The 27,425-nt window shown below is 39.6% G+C and overlaps 1 protein-coding gene across 1 annotated transcript; it reads right to left on the bottom strand.

The window, feature by feature from the left end:
• Nucleotides 1-2,358: 2,358 nt before the first annotated feature.
• TM4SF18 (transmembrane 4 L six family member 18) lies at nt 2,359-23,064 on the bottom strand. The gene is made up of 5 exons (XM_058548912.1): nt 22,879-23,064; nt 19,301-19,390; nt 13,413-13,555; nt 3,369-3,549; nt 2,359-2,615 (listed from the first exon to the last, which is right to left on the bottom strand). Exons 1-5 carry the CDS (start codon nt 23,053-23,055, stop codon nt 2,601-2,603), a joined length of 606 nt encoding a protein of 201 aa, XP_058404895.1. The 5' UTR covers nt 23,056-23,064; the 3' UTR covers nt 2,359-2,600.
• Nucleotides 23,065-27,425: the final 4,361 nt, after the last annotated feature.

Genomic DNA, 27,425 nt, shown 5'->3' with positions numbered 1-27,425 from the left:
TCAATTGAAGAAGTCAGGAAAAGCACAATAAAGTAGAAGCAAGGAAAATAAGAGAGAAATAACACATATGAGAACATAAATGCATAAAATAGGAATCATTCTCAATTAGGAGTAGCTGGCAACACTCAGTCTCTCTGAGAAGTAGAAAAAGGAAGGAGTACCTTCTAAAAAGAGTAAGAAAAAGGGCTATCACACACACACCTTCACAGCTACTTCTCTCCTATTTTAAGCTCCTTAAATGGATTTTACAGAAAGGATTAGAGGATACTCACTTTATAAATGACATTTATTTTTTCTAATTATTCAAGTAATACATTTTCAAAGAAAAATTGAAAATATAAAACAATGTAAAGAAAAGAAATACAACTCATAATACCGTCATTAGGAGATAATTATTAACTATTAGCATTTAAGTATTATTCCAGTCTTTTTTCTGTGTCTGAAGGTTTGCACATGTATACATGTAATTATATGGTTATTTAAAAATTTGGGCTCAAACTGCACACACAGATTTGTATCCAGCTTTTTTACTTGAAATTGCATCAACAGCATATTCTCTTTAAATACAAAATTTTGGGTGGCTGTGTGAATGTTTAATTTACTGATAGATATACTGTACTGCATTTGACTGTGCCCCTGTTGTTAGACAATGTTTCCAGTTCTGTGGTGGAGTCATTCAGCTGACATCTATTCATGGTCCACTCAATGTATGGTACCATATTGAATCTAAACACGATTGAGAGAGTCTGAAAGTGTCTGGCAGTTTGGTGGGGTTGACTTGCTAAAGTTTGTTTACAAGGGGACTGAGGAGTCTTTGGGAGAACTGAAAAAAGAGGGTGCTGGATATGATGAGCTTGTGGGCTTGATAGAGTAATCACGTACTCTCTGCATGTTGGCTTCCTTCCTCCTCCTCTAATAATTTTCCTGACAGCAATGCCTAGGTTGTTTCTTTCCTGATTTCCTAGTTCAAATTCTCAAGCAAGAATGACCATCAATCTTGTTTGGACAGTGTTTCACTCTAGGCTAAGTCAGAGGCTGCTAGAGTGACAAGAGGCTGCCCGTGGCTTGGGTGCCCATCCCAGTTCTGTCAGCTAGGTTCAGGGCATGGGGGTCGTGTGGTACACAACGTGGCTTCCTTTCAAGATGCGTGCTTCAGCAAAGGTTGTGGACAGAGCAGCTTCACTTAAAGGAGGCTGTAGGGTGAACAGGCACAAAACAGAGAAATTCTCCAGACTGCTGGCTACTGCTGCCCAGCTTTGGCACAGAGCAGGTGTTGGCAGATCATTGTTGACAATGCCCCTGAAGGAGAGCAATGAGGAAGTGGCAGAGGTGTTAAGGTCCAGTGAGTCTATGAAGGAGACAGGTGCTCAGCAGAGCAGCCATGGAGAGCAGAAGGGCCTGGAATGAATAGCCAACATTGAGTGTCTACCATGCCCACTTTGTGCTAGGCCCTATGAGTGATGGGAAAATATAAGACATGGCTGCTATCCTCAATGATGTTATGGTAAGTATAGGTAGAAAGTTTATAAATTTTTTTTTTTATAAATACAGGTAGTAGTAACTCCCCATGATGCAAATATCAACTGGTCAATGGTCACTTTATCTAAACCATTAGTCACGTCCTCAACTGCTCCTTTATTTCATGGCTACCTCTTTTTGGCCACCACATTCACCATCAAGCGTGAGAAAATAGTGCTAAGAGCTCAGTTAGATTATATAAGTTTATATAAAACTTTTTTTGGCTTATCTATCTTACTACTTTCCTCACTGAACATCGAGCGAAGTGTTAGTCTATGACGTTTACACATACTCAAGATTGGAAAACGTGGAAAAAGCATATGCCTTTATAGCTTGGAAAAATAGCAAAATTTTATAATAGTAAAAATATGAGTGTTTAAAAAGTGTTTTAATAGTAAAACATAATAAAGAAAATTTGGAAAATATAGAAAACTAGGAAGAAGGGTTGTCTATGATCTAAATCAACCACAGTTGACATTTTTGTGTAAATTCTTCTGGATTTAGTTTTTATCCTGTATTTTGATTATTTGGTGCTTTGTTTGTTTGTTTGTTTTAGATAGTTATGCTTATACTGTAAACATAAATTTGTATGTTTTTCACATAGCACTATTCATAATCTTTAAAATATCATTTGTGAAAAAAACAAAACAAAACATTCTTTGTAATGACCGTGTAATGTTACAACTAATGAACCACTCTTTATTTAAGCCTTCCCCTAAAGTTAGACTTTTTGGGTATTTCTAACTTTCCAGACTATTAAACAATGTAGAAATATGTGTATTTGCACAAAGTTTTACCTTGTATTCTTATTTCTTTCCATAGTATAGATTATTGGGAATGAATTTGTTTAATCAGGGTATAAAGATTTCTGAAGGTGTTGATACATATTGCTTAGGAAAAAATTCTAAATGGAAGGACATGTAATTGGCACTTCCAGTGAGGACTGTAAATTTCACAGATGGGAACAATAAACACTGAATGGAGAAAGCAGGATAATTTGAATATTGCCCTCAAGTCTCTACAGTAGACATGAGACAGATAGATGGCCACATCTTGATAATGGAAAACATCCTTGTCCTTATTCAAATGATTCCAGGCTATAAAAAAAGGAAAAACAAAGTGAGTAAAGTAGTACATTTGGCTTGGTGACTGATCCATAATCCAGGTAGCAACTTAAACTTATAGTTCACATTCAAAACATGATAGAATAGGAAAATATCTATCTGAAACTACTAGGAGAGGTATTATACATTATATGTTGAGAACAAAACACAAGATATCTCTTCTCTCTGGACTTGTTGGATAGGTTCAGCAGTTTCAACCGTAACTAAATTAACACTAGTATTTCAGCAGATGAAACAGAAGTAGTTTCAATAGGATAAAGACCTATTTCTCTTCTTCAAAACCACTCACTAACGACTTAGTATAAAGAAAGATTATTAGTTGGATGTAGCAGAATTCAAAAGAGAAATTATTTCAGTGGAATAAGGTTGTGAGCCTTTCATTATTATATGAATGAGGAAATTCTCAATAAATGGTAAGACTTCTTTGTGCTTTGGGTTATTTCTACCTAGAACACTGAAATGTTGCTCATTCAAAACACTTGTGCTGTTTTCAGCATTCAACATGGAATGCAGATTTTACAGTTATTCTGTTGATTCAATCCACATAGATAAGCCAAAAGACACAATGGAGTATGAAAAAGGTGAGATATGAGAGCTTGAGTAAAGATGAGGGCAATAGAAATGGAAAGAAATGATGGAATTCTAAAAACATTTCAACAAGACTCATTGAGTCCTGGGCAGTGGAGGTGAAATGGAGGAGGTACGGGTGCCAGTGGGGTCTGTTACCTGGATGATGACAGAATAGGTCCCACACAGTATCTTGGATAACTGAATGACTACTCTGATGAGGCAGATGATCACTTGAAGCCCACTGAGAGCTATGAGAATGGAAAATAAAATGATGTTCCACTCCACTATATGTGCAGGTTCCAGGCACTGAATCCATAGGCTGGAATCTGTAAGGAAACTGAGAGGGAGGGAAATGGTCAACAAGACCTACAACCAAACCTAAATACTTGGTCCAAGGAAGAAGGCTACAGGTATTTATATGTTTGGGAAACTACTACACATGATTAAAACACATAATATTATTAAATATGAATTAATATATTTAAAAAAGTCATTCAGATACATATACTGAACACATAGTATGCATAGCACTGGGCTATGCTTATTATAAACAAGGTGCCTACCTCAGAGACAATTCTAATTCAATTTGGAGGCAAGACACACACTGAAGAGTTCAATAGCAATGAAAGACAGCACATGTCAATACCAAGAGAGGTAAGGATTGCCCATTCCGTAGGAGTCCAGAAGTTAGCCTGGGCTGTCAGGGACAGGGCTGAGCTTGCACTGGATATAAACCCACACAGGTGGCAAAATAGCAAAGAGAAATGCTTCTGGGTGTTCATAGTGTCTGCCCCAAAGCCTTTTAGAACAGTGGTTCTCAAACTAGAGCATGCATCAGGATTATCTGGAGGGCTTGTGAAAATGCAGATTGCTGGGCCCCACCACAGAGTTTCTGACTCAGCAGGTCTGGATGAGACTTGAGACTTTGCATTTCTCAGTTCCCAGGTGGTGGGATGCTGGTCTGGGGTGCACAGTGGGAGGACTCCTCCTTTAGAATGTTGCTGTTCTGCAGGTCTCAAGAAGATTTAGATTATGAGGTGGAAATGCAAAAGATGGAAAGGTTCCATCTGTCTAGTTTAGCACAGGATTGTGAGAATTAAACCACTTCCAAGGATAATCTTAAAATCACACTGAATTAACCTGACTGACTTTTGCTCACTTCCAGGTATGCCATGGCCATTAGCACTTCTCCCAAAGGCAATATGCTCTCTGTTCAACTAAATCGAAATGGAAAAACTGATCTCCTTAAAAAAATCCCCCAGAGAGGCAGCCCTCTGCTAGAAAACCATTGCTCTACAAGTTTTCTCACAGCCTGTGGGAAATTCCCATATGGAAGGGACTGAACTGTTGCTGGAGTGTCTTCATCAAGCTAGTGCCTCAGGAGAGCCGATAGCAAGGGAAGAGCAAGAAGCTCACGGGATTGGGCTAGGGATTGGGTAGGCAAAAGAAAAAGCCCCACCCCCACCTGGAGCACCAGCACAGCCAGTCAGCCAAAGTGCCCGTGGATTGCGGCGGGCTCAGAATACACAGCTCTTGACCCCCACCCAGTGGCGTCAGGTGGAAGCTGCAACTAGATATTTTCAGAATGAGGAAAAATAAGCCCATGCCCTCAAGCAGTGTGCAAAAATATATTAAATCTCCAGATAAGAAGGAAAATGACAAGCACCCAGAAATCAATCCCATAGGCATAGAAATTTATAACCTAAATGACAGAGAATTCAAAATAGCTATCATAAAAAAGCTCAATGAATTACAAGAAAATACAGATATACAATTCAATGAAATCAGGAACTTCCTCACAAAAGAGATTGAAACCATAAAGAAAAACCAATCAGAAATGTTGGAGATGAAAAAAACAATGGAGGAGATAAAGAAAAATCTGGAATCTTTAAAGAACAGAGCTGACAATACGGTGGAAAGAATTAGCAATATTGAAGATAGAAATGCAGAAATGCTCCAGATGGAGGAGGAAAGAGAACTAAGACTAAAAGAAATGAAGAAATTCTCCAAGAAATATCTGACTCAATTAGGAAATGCAACATAAGGATTATAGGTATTCCAGAGAGAGAAGAGAAGGAAAAAGGACAAAAGAGTTTGTTCAAAGAAATAATAGCTGAGAACTTCCCAAACCTGGGGAACGAGCTGGAAATACAAGTGAATGAAGTCAATAGAGCTCCTAAATATATCAACATGAAAAGACCCTTTCCAAGGCATATAGTAGTAAAGCTGGCAAAAGTCAATGACAAAGAAAAGATATTAAGGGTAGCAAGACAATAAATAAATAAATAAATAATGTACAAAGGAATCCCTATCAGGCTTTCAGCTGATTTCTCTGCAGAAACTTTACAGGCTAGGAGAGAGTGGAATGATATATTTAAAATTCTGAAAGAAAAAAACTTGCAGCCAAGAATACTCTATCCAGCAAAAATATCCTTCAAATATGATGGAGAAATAATAACTATCCCAGATAAACAAAAGCTAGGGGAGTTCATTGCCACAAGACCCCCACTACAAGAAATGCTCAGGAAGGTCCTCATGCCTGAAAAAAAAAAGAAAAGAGAAAGGAGATACAAAGCTTTGAGCATGGAGAAAAATAGGTAGACAAAATCAGAAAAATTGCAGCTCTCTATCAGAATAGGTTAACAAACACTTAATTTTAACATCAAAGATTAAGGGAAGGAAAACACCAAAAATAAATATAACCTCATTACTTTAAACGCAAACTCACAACACAATATGGAATAAGTTGTGACAATAATAACTTAGAATGGGAAGAGGAAAGGGATAGAATCGACTTAGTCTAAGGAAATAAGAGGCCATCAGAAAATGGACTATCTTATCTATGAGATTTTTTATACAAACTGCACAGTAACCAATAAACAAATAATCAGAACAGAGACACATATGATAAATAAAGAGAAAACTAAGAAAACCATCATACAGAACTATTAAGCTGAATTGGTAGTCCAAAACGCACAGGACGAGAAACAAAGGAAATGCAAAAGAACTGGAAAATGAGCAATAAAATAGCAACATTAAGCCCTCATATATCAATAATCACTCTAAATGTAAATGGATTGAATTCTCCAATCAAAAGACACAGAGTGGCGGGATGGATTAAAAAACAAGATCCAACAATATGCTGCCTCCAAGAAACACATCTCAGCTCTAAAGACAAACACAGGCTCAGAGTGAAAGGATGGAAGACAATACTCCAAGCTAATGTCAAACAAAAGAAAGCAGGTGTTGCCATACTTATATCAGACAAAGTAGACTTCAAGATAAAACAAGTAATGAGAGACAAAGAGGGGCAATATATAATGATAAGAGGGACACTCTACCAAGAAGACATATCACTTATAAATATATATGCACCCAACACAGGAGCACCAAAGTACATAAAGCAACTATTAACAAACCTAAAATGAGATATTAACAGCAACACAACAACAGTAGCTAATCTTAACACCCCATTTACATCAATAGATAGATCATCCTGGCAGAAAGTCATAAGGAAATAGTGGACTTGAAAGAAAAACCAGACGAGATGGACTTAATAGATATATATAGAGCACTCCATCCAAATACAGCAGATTACACATTCTTCTCAAGCACACATGGAACATCCTCAAGGAATAGACCACATGTTGGGGAACAAGGCAAGTCTCTACAAATTTAAAAAGATTGAAATCATAACAAGCATCTTTTCCGACCATAATGCTATGAAATCAACTACAAGAAAAAAACTGGGAAAGGACAAAGATGTGGAGACTAAACAACATGCTACTGAACAACAAATGGATCATTGAAGAAATTAAAGAAGAAATTGAAAAATATCTGGATACAAATGAAAATGAAAATATACCATACCAATTCATATGGGATGCAACAAAAGCAGTCTTGAGAGGGGAACTCATAGCGATCCAGGCCCACCTTAACAAACAAGAAAAAGCCCAAAAAAGCAACCTTAAACTACATCTAATAGATTAGAAAAAGAAGAACAAACAAAGCCCAAAGTCAGCAGAAGGAGGGAAATAATAAAAATTAGAGCAGAAATAAATGAAATTGAAACCAAAAAAACAATAGTAAGGATCAATGAAACAGAGATGGTTCTTTGAGAAGATAAACAAAATTGACAAAGTCTTAGCCAGATTCACTAAGAAAAAAAAACAGAGAAAGCTCAAATGAATAAAATTAGAAGTGAAAGAGGAGAAATTACAACAGATACCACAGAAATACAAGGTTATAAGAGAATACTACGAAAAACTATATACCAACAAGTTGGACAATCTAGAAGAAATGGATAAATTCTTAGACCCCTACAATCTCCCAAAACTGAATCAAGAAGAAATAGAGAATGTGAATAGACCAATCACAAGTAAAGAGATTGAAACAGTAATCAAAAACCTCCCCAAAAATAAAAGTCCAGGACCAAATGGCTTCTCTGGAGAATTTTGCCAAACATTCAAAGGAGATGTAATACCTATCCTTCTCAAACTATTCCAAAAAATAGAGGGAGATGGAACACTTCCTAACACATTCTACGAGGCCAACATCACCCTGATACCAAAGCCAGACAAAAGCAATACAAGGAAGGAAAATTACAGGCCAATATCATTGATGAACACAAATGCAAAAATCCTCAACAAAATATTGGCAAACTGAATACAGCAATACATTAAAAAGAGCATACACCATGATCAAGTGGGATTTATACCAGGGACACAGGGATGGTTGAACATCTGCAAATCAATCAATGTGATACACCACATCAACAGAACTAGGAATAGAAACCACAAGAACATCTCAATAGATGCAGAGAAAGCATTTGACAAGATTCAACATCCATTTATGATAAAACTCTCAACAAAATCAGCATAGAAGGAAAGTACCTCAACACAATGAAGACCACATATGACAAACTCACAGCCAACATCATACTCAGTGGGGAAAAACTGAAAGCCATTCCTCTGAGAACAGGAACGAGACAAGGCTGCCCACTCTCACCACTCTTATTCAACATGGTACTGGAGGTTTTAGCCAGAGCAATTAGGCAAGAAAAAGGAATAAAAGGAATCCAAATAGGCAACAAAGAAGTGTAACTCTCACTGTTTGCAGATGACATGATCTTATATTAGAAAACCCTAAAGAATCAATTGGAAAACTATTAGAAATAATTAACAACTACAGCAAAGTTGCAGGGTACAAAATCAGCTTACAAAAATCAGTTGCATTTCTATACTCTAATAACAAACTAACAGAAAGAGAACTCAAGAATATAATCCCATTTACAATTGCAACAAAAAGAATAAGACACCTGGGAATAAATTTAACCAAGGAGGTGAAAGACTTATACAATGAAAACTGTAAGAAATTATTAAAAGAAATTGATGATGACATAAAGAAATGGAAAGATATCCGATGCACATGGATTGGAAGAATAAACATAGTTAAAATGTACATACTACCTAAAGCAATCTACAGATTCAATGCAATCCCAACCAGAATCCCAATGACATTCTTCACAGAAATAGAACAAAGAATGCTAAAATTCATATGGGGCAACAAAAGACCCTGAATAGCTACAGCAATCCTGAGAAAAAAGAACAAAGCTGGAGGCATCACAATCCCTAACTTCAAAATATACTACAAAGTAGTTTTAAATAATTAAATCAGCATAGTAGTGGTACAAAAACAGACACACAAATCAGTGGAACAGAACTGAAAGCCCAGAAATAAAATCACACATCTGCGGAGGGGCCAGCCCCATGGTGTAGCAGTTAAGTTCACGTGCTTTGCTTTGGCAGCCCCCGGTTTGCAGGTTCAGATCGCAAGTGCAGATCGCTGCTTGTCAAGCCATGCTGTGGCAGTGTCCCATATAAAGTAGAGGAAGATGGGCAAGGATACTAGCCCAGGGCCAATCTTCCTCAGCAAAAAGAGGAAGACTAGCAACAGATTTTAGCTTAGGGCTAATCTTCCTCAAAGAAAAAAAAAAAGAAAGAAAACCACACATCTATGGACAGCTAATCTTCAACAAAGGAGCTAAGAGCATACAATGGAGAAAGGAAAGTCTCTTCAATAAATGGTGCTGGGAAAACTGGACAGCCACATGCAAAAGAATGAAAGTGGACCATCTGCTATTGCCATTCACAAAAATTAACTCAAAATGGATCAAAGACTTGAAAGTAAGACCTGAAACTATAAAACTCCTGGAAGAAAACATAGGTGGTACACTCTTTGACATCAGTCTTAGAGGGATCTTTTCAAATTCCATGTCTACTCAGACAAGAGACAAAAAAAGAAAAAATAAACAAGTGGGACTTCACCAGACTAAAGAGCTTCTACAAGGCAAATGAAACCAGGATCAAAATGAAAAGACAACCCACCAGCTGAGATAAAATATTCGAAATCATATATCCGACAAGGGGTTAATCTCCATAATATATAAAGAAGGCACACAACTGACAACAAAAAAACAAACAACCCGGTCAAAAAATGGGCAGAGGATATGAACAGACATTTTTCCAAGGAAGATATACAGATGGCCAATAGGCACATGAGAAGATGTTCAGCATCACTAATCATCAGGGAAAGGCAAATCAAAACTACACTAAGCTATCACCTTACACCTGTTAGAATGGCTATAATCACCAAGGCAAAAAATAACAAATATTGGAGAGGTTGTGGAGAAACAGGAATCCTAATTCACTGTTGGTGGGAATGCAAACTGGTGCAGCCTCTATGGAAAACAGTATGGAGATTTCTCAAAAAATTAAAAAGAGAAATACCTTATGATCCAGCTATCCCACTACTAAGTATTTATCCAAAGAACCTGAAATCAACAATCCAAAGAGGCTTATGCACCCTTATGTTCATTGCAGCATTATTCACTATATGCAAGAAGTGGAAGCAACCTAAGTGTCTCTTGACTGATGGTTAGATAAAGATGTGATACACACACACACACACACACACACACACACACACAATGGAATACTACTTAGCCATAAAAAAAGACAAAATCGTCCCATTTGAAACAACATGGATGGACTTGGAGGGTATTATGTTAAGCAAAATAAGCCAGACAGAGAAAGACAAACACTGCACGATTTCACTCATATGGGGAAAATAAACCAACACATAGACAGAGAGAACAGTTTGATGGTTACAGGGGGAAGGGGGTTGGGAGGTGGGCACAAGGGGTGAAGAGTTGCATTTATATGGTGACTGACAATAATGTACAACTAAAATTTCACAATGTTATAAACTATTATGACATCAATAAAAAAAAAAATCCCCCAAACAAAAACAATCAAACCTATTTTCAGGGCAGAGTTGCTTGTAAATATCTTGTCAATAGCAAGATGCTTTTTCTCAAAACAGTGATTCAGGCACCCTGCATACCTGCCAAGTGGCCCTGGGCATTGGTGCCCCTGGCAGAAAGGGGCGAGTTCTGCATTTTGGTGACCACCACCACCAGGACCTCTTTCTTTTCTTTGTTTTTCTTTCTTTCCCATCCATTTCTCCCCTGTTACTTTTCCTCTTTTAACTCTCTCTTTTCTCTTTTTCTTTATTTCCTACTTTCTCTGCTTCAGGACACTCAGAGGCATTCTGAGAATTTATTGATATTGCTAATGGCCCTTAGATCTCGAGTGGGAAAGAGCTCTGAATACGGAGTCATAACTCCTAGATCTGTAGGATCTTGGGCGAGAGACTTGACCTCTCTGGCCTCTAGACTCTTATCTGGACGTGGGCTTAAAATATCTAACTCTAGGGTTATTGTGAATATTCGGTGAGAGGTGTTTAAAAATGCTTTGGATCCTGTAAAGCACAATACAGATATAATTTCCTGTTACCATTGCCTCAGACCCATTTCCTACACCCTCATCCTCCTAACTCAGTCCCAGCCACCAGGAAACCGAATCTCTTCAAGATCCTAACTCTAGACTGTTCCTAGGACATGCTCTACACAGATCATCCAACACTTTGAAGCAAGATGACTTGCAGGGTTTCTATTTTCCTCCCAGACTATGGTACTATTTATTCTTCTTGCAAACCATGGAGAGTCATAAGTGCACTGGCAGGGTCTGGAAGGAACAGAGAAGCTTGCCCCGACACCCACTCTGCCCACAACCTCCATACAAAGCTCTATCACAGAATTTACTTCACTGTGTTGTAATTCTATCTATATCTGTATCTGTATCTATTTTCTCACCAAATTGTGTGCTCTGAGAGCACTGACTGTGATTTATTTATCTCTGCATAGCAGGTCTAAGAACCAAGGCAGTGCTGGCACATTGCAAAGATCAACAAATGCTTGTTGAATGAAACTGATTCAGGGTCCTCATGGGTCACCATGCCAGTGGCTGGATCTGCTGGCTACCTGGCAGACGGAGGATACCATGTGGCATAAAGGGTTATGAAGGTAATGACGTTAATAATAAAATCTGGCATGTCTTGAGAATTTATTAAATCTAATTTGTGCATTACTTCCATTTAATTCTCAATTCTGTGAGGCAGAAATGATTATTATCTCCATTTACAGAGGCTCAGAGATATCCAGGTGTCTGTCTTAGGTCATACAGTTTGCAAGTAGGAGACAGGTGACTTGAATCCAGATCTATAAGCATCGAAGACCTGTGCTCCAAGGGCATGTTCCCTCTAAGGCTTCCATCTCAGGAAAATGTTCCGTCAGGTCTCTGTGAGTTCCTAGAGGGAAGTGAGCCTGCATAATTTATCTTTGATTCTCTAACACCTGGTCCAAGACCTGGACAGAGTAGATGCTCAATAAATGGTTGAATAAATGTAAAAATGAATAGATGATTTGCACAAATTTAATAATAATACCTGCTCCACCCGGAATTTGCCAAGCCTTGGAAACTTCTCTAGGAGACCAGAGACTTAGCTTCCCTTTGTGGTCTCCAAACAGTGTTTCACCTCCAAACATTTAAATGAAGCTGGAAACAGGTGAATTCAAATATCAAGGGCAACTTAAGGGAGGAATGGAGAGGCATGCGGGCAGCCTAAGATTCTTGCATTGCAAGGAGAGGCGTCTTTGGTTTGTTATGGGGAAAACTTGAGGGACTGATGGCATAAAAAAGGACTTCTACATCAGGTTCCCCTCCCAGAGCCCCTTCAATCTCACAGGAGTGACTCCCCCACATGCTCAGAAAGGCCTGGGGTTATTTCCTAGGCTCTCCTGATCTGAGGGAGAGCTCTGTTCACAGCATGTGGCACCTGTGGAAGCTTCAGAATAAAGGCAGCTGTGGGCACAGAAGCAGCTCTGCCATGCAGGCCTAGGTGAGCATGTAAGACCTCAAATAGATGTGGGTCTTGAACAATAAAATCAGTTATGGGGAGTTGAGGAGAAAATGTAACTTCCCCAGGGAATGGTACAGACACCCCTCATTTTATTCCATTAGAATTCTGAGCACGGGACAGGACAGGGAGAGATTCAGTGGCCCTCTCCCGTATCTCTATCTGGGCCCTGCTACCTCTTGAGTTGCCTCTGCAGGTGCTAGGCCAATAAGCCCAGCCCAGAGCCGGTGTGAGACATTCTGCCATCCAGGATCGGGTCCCTCAACACCTGACTGAACCACCAGCCTTCTGAGCAAGGCACCTCCCTAGACTCTTCTTCAGTACATGCTGGATAAGCTCCTGGCTCCTTCCACAAACTCCTGTACCTGGTCCTATCCCTAGATCTCAGACTGCACTTTGCTGCCCGCCCTGCCTGGTTCTTGCTGTGTAGCCCCTGCCGGCGTCACCCCAGGTGGCACCACCTAAGGGCACTGTGATTCTCTCCCAACCATGCTCTTTCACATCTGTAAGAGACCACATGTCCAACTTGGCCACAAAACAAGGCTGACTTCCGAGAACCACTCAAGTCCCAGGATCCAACATTTGGCACGGCACGACCACCACAAGGTCCTGTTCTGAAGTGTGGGAGAAGCACGGCTTTCATTTGGATAGCTCCGTGACAGTCTCAAAATAATGAATGCACCTGTCATTAGACTGGAGGAAAGACACCTAAACAAAGATCTGTGCAGGAACACATTGGTCTGGACATTAGTAAAGTAATAGGAAAATTCTGCACTAAGGTAGCCACGTGGCACCCCAAAGTGATCATGGAAAATGAGCATGAGCATGAAGCCACATGTTTCTGACTTTCTGGCCTCCTCGATTCAGGGAATTAGACCTTACCGTCCTGCAGTGCCTTCAAAGGCATACTCCCAGCCGTCGAGGGTGCGGCAGTAGGGGCCCTGGACAAGGCCCAGAGCAGATATGACCAGGCAGTATCCAGAAAAAGCAATTCCAAGGGCAGAAAATATAATCGACAGCAGTGTCTAAATTAAACATAGAAGGAGGTTAGTGCCATAGAATGAGACAGGGGATGTTGTGGGTAGATGATCAGATAGGTACCTTCCCTCCTCATCCAGGCCAAATGCCGTCTATGTGATACCGAATGTCTACATAGAAACGGAAGCATTTAATCCAAACCCACCTGGTCTCAAAAATAAGTTCTTAAATGACTTTTTGTTTGACATTCCACAGTAGAAACTAGTTAATTTACTAAATTTCTTTCTATTTTTCCGGAATTTTGATATCAAAATAATAATCACCTCATATGTAAATGCAGTGAAGAGATGTGATCAATCAGTCTATACTTATTTATTGAAGATGTTGTTTTCTAGGTAGGGTGGGTTTGCTGAGAATCACAAGCTATGATCCCTGCTTTTCTCTTATGAAGATGATATTTGGCTAGCTTCACATACAGGAGTATGTGGAGAAATATCAGGTGTTAGCCTAGATGGTCATATTTATATTCAGGTGAGGATGGGATTGATGGGGAGGAGGCTGTTTTCATTTGATTAGAGCGAATGAGCAATGTTCACTGGCAGACTGGTACGAGCCGAGTTGTGAGAGTAAGTAGATTGGTTTGCTATAAAGGGGGTTCCTGCGGAAGAGTAGAGGGGGAGGTTTACGAGGGCCAGATTGACAGTGCTGTTGCTGGGGAAACAGTGTTGCTAGGACACAATCCGTCCCTTGAGTCGCGTGCAAAGTGAGTGCAGCTTGGCAGATCTGGTCAGAAGACAGCCCTGAATGCTGGGTCAACGAGGCTGGACTTCATCCTTCAGGGCAAGTGGCTTCCCCCCATAACCTTCTATTAAAGATTTTTCCAATCTACAAAAAAATTTAAGATATAGTACAGTGAACTCCTATATACCCTTTACCTAGACTCACTTTTTGTGACTACTTTACCATTTTTGCTCTCTCTCTCTCCCCCTCTCTCTGTGTGTGTGTATACATATTTATATATTTATTTATTTATTTACATATTTTTGTGGTTGAACCATTTGAAAGTAGGTTGCAGACATTATGATTTCTTACCCTTAAATACATCAGTACATATCTCCCAAGAATAAGGATATTCTATTATTCTGGAGCTGTTTTTTACTTTTTTTGTACAGGATCCAATGAAGCTTTATGCACAAGGTTACATCTCTATAGTTTCCTTTAGTCTACTCTAATCTCACTGCCTTTTTGTTTTTCAGGATATTAAGTTGTGTTTGAAGAATCCTAGCCAGGTGTCTTGTAGAGAGTCCCACTTTCTGGCCTTTTCTGGTTGTTTCTTCACTATTGGACTTGGGTTAAACATTTTGGCAAGAACACTTGATTGGCGTGGGGACTTTGTGGGCTGCTCACTGCTATTGGTGATGCTAAGTTTGATCTCTTGGTTAAGGTGGTTTCCTTCAGATCTGCAAACATACATTTTCCACTTTGCGATTGGCACATAATTTGTGAGGTGATACTTCGAGCCTGTGTCATGTCCTGTTCCCTAAAGACATTTCAGCTTGTGACTTAGCCTCCACTGATGATCCACATATCCGTTGGTCACCAATTATCACAATAATGGTTGCAGTGCACTGCTTTTCTAATTCTATCATTTCTTCTGCATTCATGTGCTATCATTTTTCTACACAGAGGAACTTCCAATTCCCGTTTCCCTCACTTCTGCCTCTCTCTTTCCATATTATTGTGGACTCATGGATTTTCTAGTTCAATGTGTTATAATTCATAACTGTTATTCTTTTAGATGCTCAGATGGTCCAAATATGGCCAATGGGAACATCCCTTCAAGTCAATTCTTGTGCCCTTTAACATATCCTCATCCTTCTTTGAACACTCCCTTGCTTCCCAGACCAAGATGTCCCAAGTTCATTTTGAATTTACGCTGCCTGAGACCTGGAATAGACTCTTTTTTCCTCAAACCATGCAATTGGTTTTTTGAACAAGGAAGTGACACGACCGATAAATGATTTTGGAAGATTGCTCTGGCAGTGGTGGCATACCAGCTGGAAGTGAGAGAGCCCAAAAAATAAGGATTCCCAGTGGAGACAACTTCAAGTTGAGATGACAAAGACAAGCACTGGAGGAAAAGTCATTAAGGAGGAAATGAGTACCTGGAAACAGACTGAAAAAAAAAATTCCAGAGTTTGGGACTTGGATGAAAAGGAGACAGAATAAGGATGCCAAGAAGGGTAGTTGGGTTTGGGAAAAAATTTAATTTAGTTTTAGAAATGTTGATTTCAAGTGAGAGTAAGACAGCCAAACAGAAACATGCAGTAGCCAGTTGATGATAAATTCAAAAGCTCAGACCAAAAAAAGCGAGAACAACAAACTTGTGATTTTAGGAACAAAAGATATCCCAAATTATATTCATTTCTTTTTTTTCTTTTTTGGTGAGGAAGATTGGCCCTGAACTAACATCTGTTGCCAATCTTCCTCTTTTGCTGAGGAAGATCAGCGCTGAGCTAACATCTGAGCCCATCTTCCTCTATTTTGTTTGTGGGATGCTGCCACAGCATGGCCTGATGAGTGGTATCTAGGTCCACGCCAGGGATCCAAACCTGCGAACCCTGGGCCGCCGAAGCAGAGCATGCGAACTTAACCACTATACCACCAGGCAAGTCCTCAAATTATATTTCTTTGTTTAAAATTATTTTACTGATTATAACATCAATACATGCTCATTATGGAAAATTGGAAAAAATATTTTAAAAACACAAAGAAGAAAAGAACAATTCTGCTTTTTTTCCTATTTGTTATTAATTACTTCGTTGGCATCTTCACATATGATTAAAAGCTCCTTCGAATTACATTTCTCATATTGATTTTAATCTCATCACAAGATGAGATAAACAGAGCTACTTTTTTTTTAGTAGATTACTGTTAGTACACTTTATAAAGAAAATTTACCTATTCACCAATGCCATCTTTAGAAAAGGAAGAAGGATGTTTTGAAAAGATTGAGCTCCTTGTTCACCAAATGTACTCTTAAGCAGTTCACTGGGTAGAGTAGTGAAGAATTCCGTCATTTGGGGAAATGGGCAACCATAACATAACACATACATATGTACACATACACAAGTTACAGTGTAATTCGTGATAGATACCATTGCACAAGTGGGGTTAGCCACAAAATACAATGGGAATAAGAGTCTCTCTGAGTCACAGTTTCATTTTCTGTAAAATGTAGATGACATAGATGATTATAGCACCTACATAACAGGGCTATTTCAAAAATTAAAGGACATAATGGATATAAAAATTATTTGAGCATAAAGCAAAATCAAAATATTACCTATTATTTCAAGTGCCTTTACTTGGCCAATATTTGTTTTCCAAGAATAACAGCCCACAGAATTTTGGCAGAAGATGAGACTCCACAGAGGAATGGATAGCAACCAAGTAGTTGATGGGGTTCAGGGCACACTACCCCAAACTATGGCATCTTGGCATATTGAATATCTTCAGCTGAAGGAGTCTGAGAAAACAGCAGAAGCAGGAAGGTCACTCTGACCTTCCCCCGACCTTTCTTCTCTGAAACAAGTCATAAAGCTCCCGTATGAAATGTACCCTCCCTGTACCAGGAGGAAAAAAGACATTCTTATCACCAAAGTCAGGCAATTTGGGACTAAGAAATCCGTATAAACAAACCTTGTTAAAGTAACCCTTATCTTCCTAGTTACTCCTTCACCATTTATTACCCCTAGTCCAAACCTCTCTGTTTTGCCAATTCTTCACAAATTTATTGTTTCTTTGTCTAAAATGTATAGATGCTTGCTGCTCTGGTCACTTCTTCAAGTCTTCATTCTCATATGAAGTCTCCCAAGTACATGTAAAAATTCGATTAAATTTGTATGCTTTGTTCCTGTTAATTGTTTCACGTCAGTTAAATTTTCAGACCCAGCCAGGGACCCTAAGAAGGTCAACTTTTCTCCTGCTAAAAAAGTGAATCTTGGGTGACCTCAATTTCCATTTCGAAGCTTCAGAAGTTACAAACTGGTGCGGACTCAAATTTGGCCTGCAAGATGTGCTTTATTTAGTTTAAATGAGAATTAATTGCCAACCTTTTATAGTTGAGAAGTTTTACACAAAAATCCTTATTTCTACTTTTTATTGAAAACTGAGAAATGTTGCCCAATTTCATCATGGTAACAATTGGCTGGACTTGAGTAACAGCTTCCTCCCTTCCTTAAATGGAAATTTTGCTCTAACGCCCACCAAGCTCACTCCTTTCCTTTCCATCAGGTATTTGGCTCCTGGGCGCATATGAGTAGTGACGCCTACTCTAGAGCCTACCTTGAAAGAGCCAAGCAGGAAATCCAAGGAATCCTCCTTCCCTCCCTCCTGTTCTTCCCATTGAGATCTCAGTCATCTCATTCAATGTTGATTATAAGACCCTGTTCAGACTCTAGACTATTTCTAGCATCCATTTGTGCTGGAGATGCTAATAGTGAGTTAAGGTAAATTTTATTGGCACGTACATTTGTTTTCTAGAAATTCCCTGAGTTTCATAGCTTAAAGTTTACCTGAACCCATCGCTTCATCTAGGCAATTTTGAAAGCTACTACTGGGGGATGTCTGAGTCAACTGGTTAAGAAAACACACACACACACACACACACACACACACACACACACACTCTCTTGTGCACGCACACAGTGTATTTCAGTTTTTCAATTCTTCTCCGCCAGGGGCACAGTGCCACATTAAGCCACTAATTTACTCTTCCAGAGGTATCAGTCAAAGAAAGCTAGCCATCCCATCTCAGCCAGCCATTAAAATCTGGTTGCACCAAGACCAGCAAGTCAGAGTGTCTGGGGGTGGGATTCTGACTGCAAGCTCCCAGAGGATTGCAATGTGCAGCCAAACTATGAAACCACTGCCACAAATATGCCTACCAGACCAAGCTCCTCCTAGTTGATAAATCGCATGTTCTCTGTGATCCACAGGTGACTTATACGTAAAATAAGAGTAACAACGATCTAACTCACTGGGTAAATGTGGAAGAACTATGAAGTGCTACGCAAATATGAATAAACAATGAGGACGAGGAGGAAGAGGGTGATAATGGTGGAAATGTGGGAGCCCGGCACCCACCTGTGAGCATAGACTTAGAATATCTGATTCTATTATTCTCTCTTGATTCTATTTTAACTATTTTTAAAGTTCCAGTTTAAAAAATGTACATCATATATACCCAACAACATGGATGAATCTAAAAATCATTACACTGAGTGAAAGAAGCCAGATACAAAAGACAAATACTGTATAATTCTGTTGATATAAAATAAAAACTAATCTATGACGACAAAAAGCAGATCAAAGATTAATCTCTTGGGAGTGATGGGAATGTTCTGTGTCTTGATTGTGATGGTGGTTTTATGGGTGTATTCAACGGAATAGTACACTTTTAATGAATGCCATTTACTGTATGTAAATTAGTCCTCAATAAATTCGATAAGGGAAAAAAATAGATTCACATACACCCAGTTAGGAAAAGGTAGTATTATTTTCCAATTTTATGTCTCTTTAAATCCTGAATTTCTGGAAGAACATCAGCAGAACAAAGGTGGAGGAAAGACTGTAAACAAAATGTAAGATAATTTTTGGAGTAAACTCTTAGACTCTGAACTGAAAGGATCATGATGAGGGTATGACAGTGTCAATATTTTTCGGTTTGGGGTGACAGAGAAGAAAGCTGGAGCCCACTTCAAGCATCCTCAAAAAACTATAGCTCTTACCATGTATTTTTTGCTGCAGTTTTCACTCTGGCAACATTTATAGTTGTTACCGTTCTCCAGGACAAGAAGAACTGCTGCTACTATAAGCATCTATAGCAGAGAAGAGAGAAAATATCAGCAATGGAATACTAGTTTACACTCATGCTCATAATCAGAGCACAGTGATTTGGTGCATAGACTCAGGGGTGAAGTAGATCTGGGTTCGAATCCCAGCTCTGCCACTTTTTAGCTGTGTGAACTTGAGAGTCCTTCCTGTAAAATGGTGTTGAGAACTCATCTCATTGGGTTGTTATGAACTTTGGATGCAAAAATTTAAATATAGCGCTTGATTCATAGTAAGTGATTGATAGGTGTTAGCTATTACTATCATGGCTGTCAGTCAACAAAAGCTAATAAATAAGGAAAAGTAAATGGTATGGACATGGGAATGCCACCCTGGGCAGCAAACCTGCATTTCTCACTGACTCAGTTGTGGACAGCAAAGGAAAATCATTCACCAGACTTTGGAGTTCACCAGCCTCTCTCCATTTACTGCCATCTGGGAACGGAGGTGAGAGGCATGATTAACGTGAAACCACATCCCTTAATTCAAAGTAAAGTAAGTTCAATTTCCCCATGCATTCAAACCGTCTCAGGTTCAAATTTTCCAGACTGTTCTGTTAGTGTCAAGCCAACGAACTGGGAGAATTCAATGTATTCTACTTCCCTTTCTTGGTACCTTAGGCAAAGGGCTCGAGTTCTGGAAAGAATATGGATTTCTTGGCTATTATAATTCCTGGTTGGGGCAAGTATGGACAGTGAATTGCTTCTGGCAAATTCTCCACCTATCCTTTACTTCCACTGTTCAGTACTGAATCTTGAAGCTGAGTTCATTGTTATTTTACTGTTTGTAGTTAATAGTTCCAGTTCCAAATTCCTTCCTCCTTCATTTATTGATTTATCCATTTAATTATTTAACTATATTCCCCTCCTTTCTCCTAAAAGTATTTGATGCAGTAACAATAATGAATCTTAGACGATGAGAAATAGAGAACAGTTCTTTCTTGAATTTTAAATTTTACATGGAATGTAAACAAATGAGTCCTACATTCCCCTCCCTTCAACACCATTATTTATTACAGATTTTAATAGATTATGATTTGACCTTATTAATGCCTTGCACTCTTTCATTGGTTTGACAGCTTGTACTGTCAAATCAATGTGTCCGGTATTTTTGCCATAAGCACCTTTGCGGTAGACATCTTTGTCACAAGCATTTTTGCTGCATAATTAATTGGCCATAAGGCAATTTTGCCATAAAAGATAAAATAATGAAAAATAAAAGAAGACATTTAAATTGACGTAATGAAACATGAAAAACGAACAACAAAATTAAAAAGACTTTATTGTGAAATACAAAATATTTGAATACATTTAAAATGTGTGTAGATTCGTGACAATACTCCACAAATAACTGATTTTATTTTGTGGGTTGTACCTAAGCACTTGTCTTTGAAGTCTTTTGTTCATAGTATTATATATATATTTTTTTAGCTTATTGATTCGTCTCCTTGTTTGGCATCCATTGCACTTTTTCCTTTTTGCTAAAATTTCTTTCTTTATTAAGAGAGGTATCACTTTCCAAATACTAAGATGCATATTTGTAACTGAATTTTACATTGCACTGTGAAAACCTTCTACACTGTTGTTTGTTCTTGGCATATTGTCACGTTTGTTGTAAAAGTGGGGGTATCATATAAAAATGGAGTCAAACCAAACTGACAACCAGTCATTTTATCTTTCATGGCAAAATTGCCTTATGGACAGTTAGTTACGCAGCAAAGATGCTTGCAACAAAGATGTCTACGGCAATGATGCTTATGGCAAAAGTACCTAGAACCTGTTACAATTACACACTGGGGAACAGTGGTGAGATAAGGCACAGTAAAGCAGGTGTAGTAACCGGCTTCATCACAATATCGGTAGAAACACTTAGACCTAGACCCTGGAGTCCGGGGTCAAAACAGAAACACGGGCATAGCCTGTGTTGAAAGAGAAACTGCTTTCTTCTTTTGCTGTCGAATTTAACTGCCATACTGAGGGCTCAAGAATAATTGAAAATCCACCACCTTCACATGGTTTTATGTATTTAACTCTGGTGATTTCCCACATGTGCACCTTTTACATAGTTGCATAATTTTTTCACAGTTTTGTTATATCTTTTTTCATGTAACACAAAATAATATTAGTTTTCCATGTTGTTACATCTTCATAATTACACTTTTCATCATTGTATGAAGTGAATGTATGATAATTTATTTGGCCACTTCTATGCTAAGATGCTTCTAGTAATTTACTATTATAAATAATGCTGCCACAAACATCTGGGTATACATCTCTTTCCTTATTTTGGGTAATTTCCTCAAAATGAATTCTCAGATTTAGGATTACTGAGTCAAAAGACATAGCATTTTCATGGTTCTTAACGTATCATTTCAGAATCTTCTTCCAGAAGTTTGCATTTATTTATAGAACTACCACCAATGTTTGCTATGTACCTAACACATAGCAGCTTCAATAGCATTGGGTATTAATATTTTAAAGTTTACTAATGTAATATGCAAAATGGTAACAAAGTGAAAACTACTTTTCAACATAGCTATTCAAATATTGTAATAATTAAACACCCACAAAGATATAGAAATAGCTTAAAATGGATTTTCTTTTACATTGTTGGGGGCATAGTCAGCTTACAGCACACAATGTGTTGTTTTTAGAAATGATCTGATCAGGAAAAGTGTCTTTTCCTCTGAGCTGCCAGCATGATTCACTATCAGTTTATTTTTAAAGAGCACAAAGTCATCACGAAAACATTCATGGATTTTCATTGTGGATAATTGCGACTTAGTTTTCAAAAACATCCTCCATTATTTGGGTATAATATCAGACTGTATAATGATGATATGGCATCCTTCAACAAGCATTTATAACCACGATAGTCACTGGCTGCGAACTACATGTCAGTCTCTGTCCCGGGCTTCATACACAAGATTTTATTTAATCCCCACAATTACCCTGAAAAGTAAACATCATTATTCCCATTTTTAACACGAGGACACTGAGGCTCAAAGACATTGAGAAATTTGCTCCAGGTCTCATGGCACAAATGACAGAGCTTAGATCTGAATGCAAGTTTGTCTGAATCCCATTTCTGCTTTTTCCCTTCCGTCTAAATACCCCTCCACGCTAGAGAAACCATGAGTGCAGATAGAAAGTCTGTTCTGGAAAAGAGCAAAGCCACTGGGGATCAAATAGCTTAAATTGACACAGGGGTTCCTGAGGACATAACACTTCTACAGGCCAGTGTCCCACAAACTTTCCGCATTGCTGACGCTGCACAAATAAGCAGCTCACCAAAAACAAAGCTATTCTCCAAGTCCTAACAGACACCTGCCCCTCTACCCCCACCCGTCTTCCAAACCTCAAACCCAGGATTAGTAGAGTGATTTTTCCATTATTCATTATTTGTACTAGGAACACGGCAATTCTTAATAAAAAACCCCCCTTCTACCATCTCAAGTCTCCAAAGTTGCACTTACCATGACACCTGAGAAACAGATTCCTTCAAAATACCACACGTAGTTGGTGAGTTTATTGCTGGATGCATAGGAAGTCTGCCCATTTGGGAAATACAATAATATATTCACAGTTATACTCCAAAGTGCAAGAGGAATCAGCAGACCACTTAGGCAGCCTCCACATTTCCGAGACCCCATTTTACCCCACTCAGAACCTGCAGGAGATTTCAAGAGTGTAGAGTTACATAAAGCCTGGTTCTCTTCCTACCTGTCCTTTTTTTTTTTTTGAGATTACCTACCACTTTCTGGGTCAGAGCCCTTTACTTCATATTCATGAGGAGCCCAAGACTCGGACAGAACTGCCGCCCACAATCTCTCGGTGTGAAAGAGTGCTTTACTGTTTGGAGAACAATAGACAATGATCGACAGCCGAAGAGCTGAGCTGGTCTTCATCCTGTGCCAAAGGAATGCGGTGTTTTTACTGCTTTTTAAAATAAGTCATTTTCCTCTGGATTGGAGCACTAAAGACTAAAGCCTGAGCATGTTTTAAGAAGGAAGTTGGGGGGCGCTTTGGAATTAAGTCTGGCAAATTTCATCCAACAGAGGACAGGAGGTTAAAGAGGAAACTAACAAGGGAGCTTACACTAGATATGGTGTGTGGTATGTTTGCTCAAATATCCTGACTTTGTCTGTCTTTTATTCTGTGGTCTTTATTGTGCGCTCACTATTCACCAAGCATTGTTCAAACTGCAAGGGGCACAAGAATGACAAGAAAGGGGACAGACTGGTGGCTGAGAAAAACAAGACATCACAGTTGGTGAGTTTGTGTTACAAGACCACTACAGCTTTCTTTCCAAGAGTTCATGTTTGTTATCTCCACCTCTCTGACAAATAATCAGAGGAATAAATTCATACCTTTCTTACTGCTGAGGAAAAGGAGGTAAGAGAAGTTGCATAATCTGATTAAGACTTTAGGAGTAATAAGTCTGAAACAAGGATATAAACATTCTCTCTTCCAAATAATCACCCTAAATTTGAAGAGCCACAGGTCCCCTTTAATTATGATGACACAAGGAGAGGATTATGGGAGGGAATCTTGGCACTGACGTGTTAAAGATGATGTAGACAGTGGTGGTAAAGATTCAGGGTGCCCAACCTCGTTGCCACACTTTTCTATAGGTAACCTCAGAACCCTGCTTGACTAACTTGCTTAGGTCTCAACTTCCTCAGCTGTGAAATGGGAATAAAAAAATGATACTTTCCCCAGAAGGATAATGTGAGGGTTCAACGAGATTATGAGCTCAAAAGCACAGTGTCAGTGGTAAAGAAAGAGGAAGCAATAAATGGAAGCCATCATTAACAGTAAAAAGAGCAGTTATAGAAACATAATCATCAGAATAGTACAGAGAGCAGAAGTTAAGTCTGCTTATTTATTCCTCTCAGTACCCAAAGAGTTCTATATCGTGAACTCTTAAAATTTTTATCCCAGAAATATTTATATTTAATTTGTTATTGTCCTCCAGAAAGTAGTAATACTCTGCAACATATACACTTTTAATTCAAGAGAATAAAAACTTATTTTTACATAAATAATTTTAAATTGTATTATACTTATGCTTTTATTTTTAATGGAGAGGCTTGGAGCCATTTTTGGATCCAAACAAAACAAGCCTGGAAACTAGCATTTTCTACTATGACGGGGTCCAAAGAGGTTTCTTGGCACCCCCTGGTGGAGGTGATTTTTCTTTTTCTAGTGTTTTTGAGCAAAACGCATCAACTAAGTCTGGTCACTAGATTTTTTTTTCCAAGGACATAGAAGCATCTTAAAATCACATTTACTAGAGCCCCTGGAGGATGCACAGCAACAACGTTTCTGGTTGAATACTTACTGAGCACCCCTCCTGTGTGTCCAGTGCTGTTCTAAGAGCTAGGGAGAGGTCAGTGAACAAGACAGTGCAAAGTCCTTGCCCTCATGAAACTTACACTCCACCACAGGGGAGACTCACAATAAAAAATATGTAAGTCAAACATAGAACATATCAAGTAGCGATACCTGCAGCTAAAATAAATCAGGAAAGGACAACTGGGAGTGCCAGAGAATGGGCCTGGGGATGTCACTTCACACTGGGTGGTCACCTTTGCTGAGAAGGTGACATTTGAGCAAAGATCTGAAGGAAATAGAGGGTGTGAGCCAGGCAGGGAACTTGGGGGAAAGCATTCCAGGCAGAGAGAACAGTAAGTGTGCAAAATCCTTGAGATAGAAGTGAACCCTGGAGAGGAGACCACTGTGGCTGGAGCCAAGCGAGGGAGGGGAAGAATGGGAATATCCAAGACCAATTTGGAGTAGAAAAATGACTTGATACGTTAAAAGACTCACTCTGGCTGCTGTGTTGTGAATAGGTTGTAAAGGGTCAAAGAAAGAAGATGAATTCTGAAACCATTTCAGCAATCCAGCCTTACCATGGATGATAATGGCTCAGACAGTAATCATAGAGATGGTGAGAAAAGGCTGGATTCTGCATATATTGCGAAGATAGAGCCCGCAGTATTTGGCGACAGATTGGATTGAGTGTAAGAGGAAGAGAGGAGTCAAAGATGACTGCACGGCTTGGGGCCAGAGCAACTGGAAGAGTGAATTGTCATTAGCTGAAATGGTCAGAACAGCAGGCTGAGCAGGTTCAGGAGCGGGCAGATGAGGTGGTCATTTTCAGGCATCCCGAGTTTTGAGATACCTATTACAAATCCAAGAGGAGATGTCACGTGGGCAGTTGTGTGTACAAATACGAAGTACAGGGAAGAGGTCTGGGAAGGAGTATATGAGAGTTGTCATAATGGTATACGTGGTGTCTAAAGCCACGAGACACTACTGGAATGAGTGTAGATGGAAAAGTTGCCCAAGGACTAAATCCTGGGCAGTTCAATGAATTGAGTTTGGGGACATGATGGGGAGCCAGCAAAGGAGACTGAGAAGTGGCCAGTGAGTTAGAAGAAAAAGCAGGAGCTTATCCTGGAAGTCAAGTTTCTTGTTGAGGAGGAAATGATCAACGGAGTCAAATGCTGCCTGTAGAGCAAGCAATGGGAGGACTGAGAATTGACGATTGATTTAGCAATGTGGAGGCCACTAACGAACGACCTTGCTAAGAGGAGCTTTAGTGGTGGGATAGACATGAGAGTCCAGCTGGAGTGGGTTCATGAGAGAATGGGAAGAGAGGAATTGAAGGTGGAAGAGGTAACTCTTTTGGAGAGTTTTGCTGAGAAGGAGAGCAGAGAAATGGGGCAGTAGCTGGAGGGAAAGTGGCAGTCAAGGGAGACAATTTAACGGGAAAAATTATAGCATGTTTGTTTACTGATGGGAATGTTCTTGTTGGAGGATGGGGCGGGGGAGGTGGGAACTGACACTGCAAGAGAGCGAGGGGAGAGTTGCTGGAGCTATGGGGTCCTTGGGGAAATGAGAAGGGGTGGGAGTGGGTTCACGGGTGAGGAGCCGCTTAGCAGCGTGGGCAGTTCATTCCTGGTAACAGAAAGGCAGACAGAACACGTGGAATTGGAGGCAGTGGGAACTTCTGATTGCTTCTGTTTTCTCAGTGAAACAGGAGGCAGGTTTATCAGCTGAGAATGAGGATGGGGAGAGGGTGTTAGAGGTTCGGAGAGAGGACAAGAGATGAGACAGTTGCCCAGGAAAGTAGGATGGTGAATGGTCTAGAGAAACGTGGCAGAATTACTAGCAGGCACTGAGGGCCCACTTGAGGGCATGGATTTATAGTGAGACTAGACAGCGTGGTTGAATGTTTTTCCTAGCGCTGTTCAACCACAGAGGGATGGGCAGGGAGGAGTAAGAAATCTGGACTCATCTAGGACTTTGTCAGGCAAGTACCATACAGAGACAGGCAAAGGAATCAAGAACATACGTAAGAGAGTAATTATAATGGTGGACTGTAGAACATAATCTGAATAACAAGGGAAGTAAGGAAATGAAAGAATGTGAGGAACAGTGAAAAAGCGTTGGATTTGTAGATTGTATGTCCCAGTATGGCTGAAGAATTATTGGTTTTGGGTAGCAGAGAGAGACAGAGCTGGAAAGATAGGAAGTCGTGATCGAGAGGTGGGATGCTGGAATTTGAGATTAAGATGTTTCAGGAATTGGTCACGACAAAGTCTAAAGGAATGTTAAGGCTGAATTGCGTCTCCTCAAAATCCATATGTTGGGGCTGGCCTGGTGGCGCAAGTGGTTAAGTGCACCTGCTCCGCTACGGCGGCCCGGGGTTCACCAGTTGGAGTCTTGGGCGTGCACTGACACACCGCTTGGCAAGCCATGCTGTGGTGGCGTCCCATATAAAGTGGAGGAAGATGGGCACGGATGTTAGCCCAAGGCCAGTCTTCCTCAGCAAAAAAAAAAAAAAAAAGAGAGAGAGAGAAGGATTGGCAGATGTTAGCACAGGGCTGACTTCCTCACACACACACACAAAAAAATCCATATGTTGAAGCCCTAATCCCCATAACTTCAGGATGTGACTGTATTTGTAGGCAGGGCCTTGAAAGAGGTGATGAAGTTAAAATGGGCTGGTAGG

Source organism: Diceros bicornis, chromosome 2 (genome assembly GCF_020826845.1).
Source record: "Diceros bicornis minor isolate mBicDic1 chromosome 2, mDicBic1.mat.cur, whole genome shotgun sequence".
NCBI classification, from domain to species: domain Eukaryota; kingdom Metazoa; phylum Chordata; class Mammalia; order Perissodactyla; family Rhinocerotidae; genus Diceros; species Diceros bicornis.
Note: the sequence above shows the minus strand (reverse complement) of the source record. Positions and strands in the feature narration are given on the sequence as shown.

Bases quoted from the DNA above. Each gene is read 5' to 3' on its own strand.
- TM4SF18 (XM_058548912.1), bottom strand. From the start codon at position 23,055: ATGGGGTCTCGGAAATGTGGAGGCTGCCTAAGTGGTCTGCTGATTCCT. The intron at 19,391-22,878 runs GTAAGTGCAACT...TCTCTGCTATAG, and splicing joins TCTGTTTCTCAGGTGTCATG to ATGCTTATAGTAGCAGCAGT. The intron at 13,556-19,300 runs GTAAGAGCTATA...TGTTTAATTTAG, and splicing joins ACTGCAGCAAAAAATACATG to ACACTGCTGTCGATTATATT.